Raw genomic sequence first — 12,781 nt, forward strand, 5'->3', positions numbered from 1 at the left:
TTAAGTGATGCTACTCTTTGTAATATTGTAGGAAAACAGTCAAGAATTTGGGTAGAGACTGTGACCATTAAACTCAGTGAGGCTAACTTGCCCACTTCTTAGGCATACAGGCATACTGCTGAAGACAGGGCAAGAAGACGTAAGTCAGAAAACATCTGACCAAAGACTAACGATTCTATTCAATTGAACTGACAGGTAGGTATTTAGGTAGCATTACCAGGTGCCAGACACTACGCTAGACACACAAAACACAAAGACGAAATGAACCCTACTTCCAAGTAACTCATTATCCAGTAAAGTGGGAGTGGCAAATAAATAATTACCAGACAAAATAATAATAATATAAAATCTGGTAAACAACTCGTTAAAACAAAGCCCTATTTGAAGTTGTTTTTAGTTTCATTCCTCAAAGCCCTGACATTTTTCCAAAGTAAAATATAAATGACTGGAGGCATCAGGAATATCCTTATAATACAAAGGGTACCTATAAAACATCTTATAAACATCAAACCCCTACCTTTGGGTCAAAGTTGACACTGAGGAGACCATTTACGGCACTGAATTTAACTAACGGTTGATTTAAGCTGAATTCACAGATTTCATCCACATTACTTTTCCATTCGTTATAGATGCGATTTTCAAACTGGTCTAGTAAAGTTGTCATTTCAACATATTTCTGATAAACCAAGGCATCATCAGGACTTTCCAAGAATCTGCAGGAATACAGTTTTGCTACTTTCCTATTTATTCAACAGATTTCAGCTTAATTGCTTTACCATAATACACATTAGAAAATATAACAAAATACACTATAAAATAGGACAAAAACCAATAAAAGCCAAATAATGCTTACGAGTAGTCTTTGCCTTAAAAGACATAGTTATGAAATAAATGGAACTCCAAAGATTCAGTTCAATGCAAACATCAACAAGTTATCAATTCTTACAAAGAAAACAAAGATCCAAAAGTCTTTAAAAGGAGTGCTAATTACTAGAGAAAGGAAAAACAGTAACAAAAACCTACAAACCTATTGTGAGTGAAATGGAAAAGTGAAAAGAAAAAAAAAAAGACATGGAAATATACGAAGTTACAAGTCCTATTAAACATACTGCAAAACGACAGGATAAATCCCTCTCAATGAGCCCAGCCAATGAAAAGAACAATGACTCTTTACACACTGAAATGAACAGCTCACTACTCTACATAAAAATTACATGTGTCACAGGGATAATTTCTGCATAAAAACCTAACTACTTACAGATAACAGAGAGATGCAAAGTTTGACCAAAACATGTGAAGTCGATCAAGGACCTCTTCAGCCCATTTGATATTTCCTGAGGTAAATGGCATATTCTTGTTAAGAACTACATTTCCCTGTTCAATCTGCAAATTGATATTGTGGTGAAGAGAAAGAAAGGGAACATTTAATCAGAGTGCATTCCAACCTTGTAAGCAATTGTTCATTTTGGTACTTTCACAGTACGAATACATAGAGCATATGTGCTAACTAGCTTGATTACTAGAAAAGTTATGGTCCTCAAGTAGGTTCCTCAGACCCATGAAGGAAACCAATTAAAGAAAAGCATAAAAACTTCAGTGCCTCCATCTGATCTTTAGGTATCATTAAATGTAGTTCTACTTGATACTCTGACCCACAACATGACACTGTGGATGTGCTTGACTTTATCCCCCACTCACCTGCTTCATGTGTTCATTATACAACTGCTTACACACATCCAGCTCTGCATTGAGCATGTGCACGAGTGTGCTGTAATGTGGGCTGAAAATTTCCATGACAACTGGTTTCTCAAGAAAATTCCCAAATACGGTTAAAAGCTATAAAAATCAAAGTGAAAGAAAGGTTAACAACTGTGACTTCTTAATACAAATACTCAGTTCACTATTTCCCCCATTAAACCTCCTACCTGCCTAGACAAAGAGTCCAAATCTAGATCCCTGCAAGTATCCGGCCATGTCTCAAAATCTGAAACATACTTTAGCACCTCGCTAAAACTTCTATATACCCAATAAAGCAAATTCTACATGTAAAGCAGTTTCCCTTCCTCAGCAGAAAATAAAGAGTCAGAAATGAGACACTGTCTATCGGCAATCCTGATGACAGCCAGCACGACTGCTTCCTGTGGGGCACCAGGAAACGTTTTAGAAGATGTTTTCTTTGCAGGTATAAGAACAGAAGCAAGAAGCAAGATTATGTACTTGTTATTTGTTTTTCCCCTCCACACATACATTCTTTAGAATAAGAATATCCATATCGAACACCTCTAGGTCACACATGAATAATTACACCAGAAGTATCAGCCACTGTGACTGTCCTGTCCGTGGCCACCCAGGTTTTGTACCACAGGACCCAACCACCCCCACCCAACACACAGCAGTTGGGCCAGCAGTGGTGACCTGTTAACCAAAGACAATCACTCCACAGGCATACAGCTCCTTTAATGTGAAAGTCCTGGTTGAAACCAATGCCTTGAGATAATTAGATTCTCAGAAAAAGAATTAGGGCAGGGCAGGCTGAACCTATGCTGGTAAAATTATGAGTGAAAAGAAACAATAGTTGGCCCTTCAACAACATGGGCTTGAACTTTGCAGGTCTACTTTTACACAAATTTTTTTTCAATAAATATATTGGAAATTTTTTTGGATATCTGCTACAATTTGTTTTCTCAAAGCCAATTTTTTTTGATTGGGGGAGTTAATTACATTTATTTATTTATTTATTTATTCATTCTTAGATAAGGGAGGTACTAGGGATTGAACCCAGGACCTCATGCATGCTAAGCACGCTCTCTACCACTTGAGCTATACCCTCCCCCAGAGACCTGCTACAATTTAAAGACTCTCAGAAGACCCACATAGCCTAGAAATACCAAAAAACTTGAGAAAAAGTATGTCATGAACGCCTAAAATATATGTACATATGAGTCTAACCTTACATAGACACAAGGTGAGTGCTATCTAACATAAAATGTTTTCATTTTATTATTTTATAACTTTGCTTTCAAAAAATTACATTACCACACAGCATACGTCTCAGTTGGAGAAACTGCATATCAGCCTATAGTCACAGGCAAGTGGTTTTCTAAAAGATATAACACTGTTTCCAATACTATGTTATGAATATGATTGTAATACTATATGCCAAAAAATATTTATGATTCATTCCTTAGTGGACAGGCTAGGCTGCCACGAAACAATCATATCACTTACAACAGGCTCCCGGGAAGCAACTGTACTGCTGCTACTTTTTATCAATGCATGAGTCGTTACACCTGTAAATACATGTGAATTTCTTTTTCACAGTATCTTTTCATTATTTTACGTCTCGTGTTCATAATACATGATACAGGCCACTGTAGATGTTAAATGTAAGACAATACTTTAGGTGCTGACAGATGATTCATCCTGTAAACAGATGACATACACTTACAGGATTGATAAATAGAAGACAGTACTGTAAATGTATATTTTCTCTTCCTTATGATTTTCCTAATAAAATTTCCTTTTCTCTGGCTTATTTTTCTCTTAAGAAGACATTACATAACACATATTTTGTATGTTACATGGATTAATTGATGGGTAACTATAGGCTACTAGTGAAGTTTTGGGGAACCAAAAGCCATATACTGATTTTCAACTACACAGGGGGTCAGGGCCCCTAACCCCTGCATTGTTCAAGGGTCAACTGTACCAGCAAGCAGAGGAAATGAACGAGAAAAAGTAGACCTGTGACCTGAAGCAGGATCATGTGACCAGCAAGCAGGAGCACCCAGGTTCACGAGCCGTCGCGCTGGATCAGGGAACCCCGAGATTTCAATCCCACTAAGCTTAGCTGCCCGGTGAGCCGAACCTCAGATTTCTACTAGCCTCCTATCCTGTCTCCTGCCCTCCTGATGAATTTCTTCTGTGGGTCAGTGTGAGATGCCTTTCTTTGTAAGCAAAATAGTGTAATTAAAATACACATTTTGTACAAGCAGTTTATACAGAGTGCTGCCTGGTGCCAGGTACTACATATTAAAGGCGTTAAAAATGCTGTCATTCTCACATGCTTCAGATAAGGAAACTGAGTTACGGGGAGTAGATAACTTGAGCCAATTTTCACAGCTGGGGGCAGAGTTGGCATTCGACCTTGACCCTGAGCAATCTGGCACCCGAGTCCCTGCCTCCCTGTGTGAACTCTCACCAGGCAAGGAGCCACTTAAAACTGTTATTTGGTTATTTACCTACTCTGTGTGGGCCTCCGAAAAAGTGAGTTACTAGGCCTGTTATATTTTCTTTGAAATAAAAGGAGGTATGTCCTCAAAATAACTATCACCAAGGTGGCATAAAACCACACACCCAGGTTTATGCCTTGTTAGCAGTGTGACACAGCAGAGATGGAGCTATGCTCTTCTTTTAGGGAACTCAAAGGTGTTCCCCCAAATTTGTTTTCTTTAAAGAACTGCTTCACTGTCAGCATTTCCATAAACCACATTCAATGGGGAAAAAAAATCAACACAGTGAAAGAATCATACAAACTAAAATGTAAATCTAACCCTATCTGAGAGGCCAGTTTAGACAAACACATGCTGGCTCTTTTTCTGGTAACAGCCATTATACCTACTGCAGAAACTACTAAGTGTTTTTAGATCTGCTCGGTTAGCTGCTGCCGAACGAAATGCAAATTGCTAACTCTTCTTACAGCCCTTGTTTTGTCAAGTTTGTACTTGATGTTAACATTCTAAACGAAACACTTCCTCATAGATTTCACAAAGACATGGCCTGCAACTACAGTAGGGAAACACATTTCACAACATTCTCTTTCACACACTTATCACGTTGTCCACAACGGAAATGGTACCAGGAGTTTCCTGGTTCCATCTCAACTTGCCTACCTGATATGCTTAGTGGGACTGAACCCCCAGTGTCAATGAGGAAAGACAGAGAGAAAATATTCTTTGGGAGGTTGTAAAGCCAGAAAGTAGTAGTAAGAAAAGTCTTAACCTTTTAAGCAGTATACATTACCCTAATTTTCTGACATCACAGATATAAAAAAATAAAATTACCCTCCAGGATGAGAATAAAGGTCATTTGAACTTCTGGTTTCCTAGTCATAATGGAACTAAGAGCTATTTTATGAAGAGTACAGACACTGTCCTTCATATCGGGCACTGTCCTTCCCTGACTCCCACTATGTGCTTCTTTCCTAAATATCCCATTTGAGATCTGTAAGGTTTACCTTGATTGTCTTCTACGTCTCAGTTTCCTTATGTAATAGGGCTTCTCAAAATGCTGTTGCCACTGCTCAAAGTAGTATGTATTTTTATCTTTCCTAGGTTTGTCTCTTTCAAAGACTGTTTCCATCTGTTGCCACCCTAACCACATACATTAACAATCTTACAGTTTTCAACTATATCATCTGAATACTTTTCAAAACATTTATCTTACACACGTCAGTCTACCTTCATGTAGAGACATGGTAAATTTTAGAAAGCCATTCGTTAGTATTTTGTTTTGCTTTAAATTTTATCAAGAGCCAACCCTCTAGGGTCTGAAGCACAGTTTTACTCTGTTGGGTTCCAGTGCCCTTCCTGGTCAGGTCTTTGCAAGAACAGATACTGAATTGCAGTCTTCAAAGAAGCATCTGCAAGTACTTATTCTCAGGGACACAACAGTAAATGGTCAGAGTTCATGATCCTATACCTATGGTAGAAATCATTTTTTCCCTAAACACATAACCCTGTAATTTTCCCTTCTGCCACAATTCTTGCTGCAGTTATTCTTCATCTGTGTGTCCTCTCAATATGTTGACCATCAGTCAGTCCTAACGTCGAGCAGTTATTAAGAGCCTGCTTCATATAAGGCACTGTGGAAGGTGATCTAAATATAACGATGACTCTTAAGATGATGTCTTGCCTCTGGAGAACTCACAAGGGCTGCATCTAGGGTTATATTTTTCAGCAGACCAGGTATAAATATGTGGGAAGTTAAGGAAAAAAATAGTTAACAATAAAAAGATAAAACTGTTTAGAAAAATGTAACTGGCATGTATCAAATCCCTTTTAATGGCTATGAGGAGGGAAAGCAGATTTGAATTAGAAAAGGGCCCCTATAACTGAGATTTCACTCCACGTTCACTCTTGCAGTTATTTCTAAAAGCATGGAAGTAGGTCCAGTAACAGAGAATATGATAGACTACTATGTAGCCATTAAAAATAACATTGCTGAATTCTGTTACAGAAACCAGAAAAATACAATTCACTGCTATGTGAAAAGGTTACAAAAAAATGACAAGGATCAGAATATGTCATTTTCCTCAAAGAGAAATACGCATGCAAATCCAGTCAAAGAAAAGGAGCAGCAATATTAAATACAAGAGCAATTTCCGAGAGACGGGATTACAGGTGGTGTATACAGGCTATGCAACTCGGCTGGCAGCAACTCGATTTCATCCCAAGATTCTTAAAAGAGAACTATTTGACCCTCGGGATTTCTCTGTGCTAAAAACCCTTGACAGGGGCAGAAGACACTGGCGGCTTCACCACCATCTGATCAATTCATCTGAATTTTAAGGTCAAAATCAAACAAGTATCTTGGATAAAGTCTTTATTTTGCACTGCCATCTTCAGTGAGTTGTGTCTGTGATTCTCTAGCTGTGTTTTTCGGAAACCAAGGGCTCTCTCCTCTTTGGGGATGTCATCTAAGTTTACACTCAACTCACAATCTCTTCTTTGGCAAGGAAGTCAATTCCCCACGTCATCAGTTTTCCACGTGCGAGGACTGTCAAGATGCTTTTCTTATATGCAACTATTCATACAGACACATTGTATTTCATCAATTCTATGACAAACATTGTTTCATGTCTTAACACCTCTGAAATTGAAGTATGTGATATAATCAATGGCGTCGTAAATTTGGGGGCAGTATTTTCCTTTATTGATAAACAGTGGTGTGCCTGATAATCAATGGTGTCACGGTTGATGAAATACAGTGTATTAATTCCTATTTGTTTCAGTCAGAGTCAAAGTGGGCAGGTGAACCCAACATACAAAGACAGTGGCAAAGAAAAGACACACTTGAATTAACAGATATTTTCCACTTTTCTTTGTGGCTTTATTTTGAATCAACATTTCACAGCCTCTGCCAAACCTGCTCTAATGGTAACAAAAGCTAAAACACTGAATTCAAGAAAAGATCAGTGATTCAATGTCCTAAAACTGACCTTGTCCAAAGTAAACTTCATTACTCAGTAGTGCACTATTCAAAGTTTATGGTTCAGTGAGCTGGATATGAAGAGAATATGACTAGTTAATAGTTCACTTGGATCAGAAAGGAATGTGTTCACTCCTCTCATCTCACACTCTAAATCATTCACTAGTAGAACACTTTTCTGACAGCTTCTTCAGAACTAACCTTAAATGCAGCTTCTAAACCATTGCAGTTAACGAAAGCTTCACAAAGAATCGTCCCGAGCCTTCTGTCAAAATCCAAAGTTTTGGACTTGAAGATGACATAATCACTTTCAAATTCCTATGAAATTCAAGGTAAAAATATTAGTTGACGGGACAGAATCCAAGAGCGAAAATATCAATCACATAGGTGCGACACCTCTTTCTGTCTCTCTGAGTGAACTTATTTTTCAAAGCAGGATTCCAGGAAAGACCAAGAAAGAGCTGTACCTGAGTGACCGTTCAAGTGGCAGCCTTACCGGAGCACCGAATAATCAGCACGTCAACTCGTATTCCCACAGGTCTCCCTGCCTCAGACCCCAACATCAGTACTCTGGCCTCACTCCATCCTTCTCCATTCTATTTTGATTATAAATTAAAAAGCAAACCTCTTCATAAAAGAAAAAGGGAAAAAATAACCCAGTCTTATTATAACTTTAGTATCTCTATCAGTTTAAATAGGTTGTTTTTTGTTTTGGTTTTCAGGGAGCAGAAAACCTACCAGAAGATAAGTGAGAACAAAAACCCACAGGTCTGTATTAAAGCATCATTAGCGATACAGACAAAACACACTGCTCTTCACATTTTCCCAGTTTCTTATTAATACGCAGTTAACAACCCCCAGTTTCCTCCGAATACATGGCCATCCACTCCCATAATCAGAAAGAATGAAACAGTGAAAGAGTAACTGTCATCTGCATAGCATTACAACACACAGAAGTCCCAGAAATTCACACTTTGGGCTTCCCAGGCATACCGCCCCTGGACTATGTGCCACACATATAACCTAATGAAGCCCTTTGTTACCTCCATGAACTGAGCCTCCAACTATTAATCATAATGCAGTAATAATAATAATAATAACAATAACAACTGCTAACATGTATTCAATCCTGTTCTAAATACTTTACCTCATCAACTCAATTCTAACAACACTTGATGTAGGTACTTTTTTTTTTTCCATTTTGTAGGTGACAAAATAAACTCAGAGAAGTCAAATTAATGCCCACAGTCATACCACTAGTTAATACAGGGTCAGAATTTAAATCTCGGTAACTTGGCTCCAGAGGCCACACTCCAACCACGATTTTGTATGTGTCCACGATGCTTCCACGTTATAATGAAGGAATGCACCTTATCCTGATTTAACACAAAATGAGAAACGGAGCATAATGGCAGAAATTCTAGAGCACTCTGTTATACACTGAAATGCCCTAATTACTATCAAGAGAAAGTCTTTTTGCTTCTGAATCAGGGCCAAACATTCTCTTCATTCAAGGATTACTGACTTTAAAAAGTACACAACTTCCCAACAAGTTGTAACAAGCCTAGCTTACCCCTCCTCCCAGTGCGGCAACAAAGAACATACAACTTCAGATCCCCAAACACTGTTTGAACAACTAGCAAGTAAGTAACAAATCAGAGAGGGAACAAAGGCTAATTTCCATAACTGTATCTCTACCAAACTCTCTTTTCTGTCACTCAACCTCAATTCCAAGCTGCCGATGGTACCTCTCCCCTAGGAAGTCCTGCAGAAACTCAAATTCATCGTGTACAAAACTGGACTATCCACCTTCTCTATAAATAGCCACTCCTCTTTCTTAAACCCCAACAGAAACTATGGTAATCTTATTTCTTCCTCTCTTGATCAAGTGCTATCCATCTTTTCTTCTAATGACCTGATTTCCTTCTCTCCAGGTATCACCCTGATCAGAATCACCAGTACCTCTCCCTTTTCCCTCTCCCTCTCAATACAATTTTTTGATAATTCCTTTCTTTTTGCCTACTCTTCACCTGCTTCCTTTCTATTCACTTTTCAGTTCTATTTATCTTTCAGTTATTTTCTCAATTTCCTCTCCAGCACTCTGAGAAGAGGCTTCTCACAAATGCTCCCATAGCACTCAGTACTTTTCCTAACCTAGCACTGAGCACACTGTATAAATGCCTCCCTGTTTTCTCCCCAGGATTTTAACCTATGAGTTTAATACCTATGTTTATTTTTTTCCACAGTGACAGAAGCAACAGTTAATGGGGTTCCCAGAACATAGCTATTTTCAATAAATTTTACTGAAGAATAAATAATATACTAGTAGTATACATAAATCATTAAAGTTTTTCAACATACTAAAAACTGTAAAATTGCCCTTATTAGTGACATAAGAGAGTACTGCAGTTTTAACTAGATAAATGCTGTGGTTTAACTTAGCTCCTAAAAGGTACACAAGCTGCTGTGTGAAGAATAGACCCTAACAGAGCCAAGACAATGGCAGAGGGAGCAACTTAGGAGCAAATGCAATCACCCAGGTCTGGGAAACCTTTAAGACACTGATGAAAGAAATTGAAGATGACACAACAGGTAGAAAGATAAACCATCTTTTGTTTTGTGTTCATGGATTGGCAGAATATTGTTATGATGACCATACTACCCAAGGTGATCTACAGATTCAGTGCAATTCCTATCAAAATACCAATTGTATTTTTCATAGAAGTAGAAAAAAACTGTTTTATGTGAACTTTTTAAAAGAATGATATTTAATGTACTTATTTATATTGCTCTAGATATTATATTATTTCATTATATATACATCAGTTATCACTGTCTAATGTTGCCATCTTTCACCAGTTCAAGAAAAGTATAAAATTTTGCCTCCCACAACCAGTGAGTCAAGGAAGAAATTACCTGAGAAAAAAAGAATAACTTGAGACAATTGGAAAAATCTTCAACATATCCAAACTTAAGAAATGCCACAGAAGCAGTATTGAGAGGGAAAATTTATCACTGTAAACACATGCATTAAAAAAGGAAGGATCTCAAATGAATAACTTAACTTGACACCTTAGAGGAGTTGAAAAAGAGCAAACAAATTCCAAAGCTATCAGATGGATGGGAAAAAAAATCAAGATTAGAGTGGAGATAAATAGAAGAGACAAAAGGAAAACAAAAGAGAAAATTAACAAAGCCAAAAGTTTGTTCTTTGAAAAGAAAAAAAAAAAAAAGAAACTAACATTTAGCTAGATTGACTAAGGAAAAAAGAAACTCAAATTCCTTAAATGAAAGCTGGGACATTACTACAAATTTTACAGAAATAAAAAGGATTATAAAAGTGTACTATCAGCAACAGTGCACCAAACTGTGTAACACAGATGATATGGACAAATTCGTAGAAACACACAACCTACCATGATTGAATAATGAAGAAACAGAAAAACTGAATAGGCCTATAACTAGCAAGGAGATTGAATAAGTTGTCAAAAACCTTCTAACAATAACAAAAAAGCCTAAGACCAGATGGCTTACTGATGAATGCCACCAAACATTTAAAGAAGAATTAACACCAACCCTTCTCAAACTCTTCTAAAAATTGAAGACGAAATACTTCCTAACATCCTATGAGGCAAAGCCAGACAAAGGCATTACAAGAAAACCACAGATCTGTATTCCTTATAAACAAACACTCTCAACAGAAACTAGCAAACAGAATCCAGCAGTGTATTAAAAGGATTATATCCCATGACCAAGTAGATTTATTCCCAGAATGTAAGCACAGCTAATAGACTACATTAATAGAATGAAGGAAAAAGACCATGTGATCATCTCAACTGATGCAGGAAAAAAATGACAAAATTGAACACCCTTTAGTGATAAAAAAAAAAATACTCAATAAGCTAGGAATAGAAGGAAACATCCTCAACATGATAAAGGCCACTTATGAAAAAAACACAGTTAGCATCATACTCAATGGTCAAAGACTAAAACTCTTCCCCGAAGATCAGGAAAAAAACAAGCATGTCCCACTGTCACCACTTGTATTCAACACAACGTTGGAAGCACCAGGCAGATCAGTGACATGAGAAAAAGAAACAGAACTCATCCAAATTGGAAAGGAAGAAGTACAATTACCTCTATTAATAGATGACATGATTTATATATATAAAACCCTAAAGATTCTGCACCAAAAAATTATTAGAGGTCAAAGTTGCAGGCTCAAAATCAACATGCAAAAAAAATCAGAACAACACTGGATCCTCACCTTACAAAATAAACAAAAAATAACTCAAAATGTATGAAAGACCTAAATCTAAGAGTTAAAAGTATTAAAAAAAAAAAAAAACTCTTAGAAGAAAATACTGGAGAAATCTTCATGACATTGGATTTGGCAATCATTTCTTAGACATGACACTGAAAGTACAGGCAACAAAAGTAAAGATAAATTTGATTTCCTCAAAATTAGGAACTTTTGTGTATCAAAGGACACTACCCCTCGAGTGAAGGAAAAAACCCCCACAGAATGGAAGAAGGTATTTTCAAATCATGTATCTGATAAGCAATTGATGTCCAGAATATATAAGGAATTCCTACAACTCAATAACAAAAGAACTCAATTCAAAAATGACCAGAACAGACATTTCTCTAAAGACAAAAATGGGCAATAAACACATGAAAAGATTATCAACATCACTAATCATTAGGGAAATGTAAATAAAACCACAATGAAACATTACTTCACAGACATTAGTATGGCTGTTACTCAAAATAATGAAAAATAACAAGCATTAATGAGGGTGTGGTGACATGGGAATTGTTATTCGTTGCTGGTGGGAAGACAAAATGGTTCAACCGCCATGGAAAACGGTTTAGAAATTCCTCAACCACTATGGAAAACAGTTTAGCAATTCTGTTATTCCTTAAACATAGAATTGCTATATGATCCAGCAAGTCTAATCCTAGGTATGTACCCCCAAAAATTGACAGCAGGGACTCAAACAGATGTCTGTACATTGATATTCACAGCATCATTATTCATAATAGCCAAAAGGTGGAAACAACCCATGCATCCATCAATAAATGAATAAATAAAACACGGTATACACACATGTACTACATTATTTTACCTTAAAAAAGAATGAAATTCTGACATATGCTACAGTACGGATGAACCTTAAAGACATTATGCTAAGTGAAGTAAGCCACACACAAAAGACAAATATTGCTTGAGTCCACTTAAATGAGGCACCTAAAATAAACAAATTCAGAGAGAAAGAAGAATAGAGGTTACTGGAGAGAGGGAGAGTAATCATTCAATAGGCACCGTGTTTCGGTTTGGGATGATAAAAAAATTCTGGAAGTGGACAGTGGTGGTTGTGCAATATTGTGAATATACTTAATGCCACTGAACTGTACACTTACAAATGGTTTAAATGCTAAATTTTACGTAAAACATATTTTATCACAATTTTTTTAAAAGAAAAAAACCTTACCTATACTTTGGCCCCTTTACTCTCTTCCATTTATAATGTAATGGTCTTAAATATTTTCTGTACATACATTTAGAACC

At 36.9% G+C, this 12,781-nt stretch overlaps 1 protein-coding gene across 1 annotated transcript in view; it reads right to left on the minus strand.

Annotated features, from left to right (window-relative positions):
- DNAH11 (dynein axonemal heavy chain 11) overlaps positions 1-12,781 on the minus strand; it is a 275,861-nt gene that overhangs the window by 235,927 nt on the left and 27,153 nt on the right. Inside the window, exons 9-12 of the mRNA XM_072964862.1 lie at positions 7,411-7,527; positions 1,699-1,836; positions 1,259-1,383; positions 518-713 (exon numbers count right to left, since the gene is read on the minus strand). Of these exons, the coding sequence (XP_072820963.1) occupies positions 518-713; positions 1,259-1,383; positions 1,699-1,836; positions 7,411-7,527 (576 nt within the window). The remainder of the gene's footprint in view (positions 1-517; positions 714-1,258; positions 1,384-1,698; positions 1,837-7,410; positions 7,528-12,781) is intronic.

Source organism: Vicugna pacos, chromosome 7 (assembly GCF_048564905.1).
Source record: "Vicugna pacos chromosome 7, VicPac4, whole genome shotgun sequence".
In the NCBI taxonomy this organism is placed as follows: Eukaryota; Metazoa; Chordata; class Mammalia; order Artiodactyla; family Camelidae; genus Vicugna; species Vicugna pacos.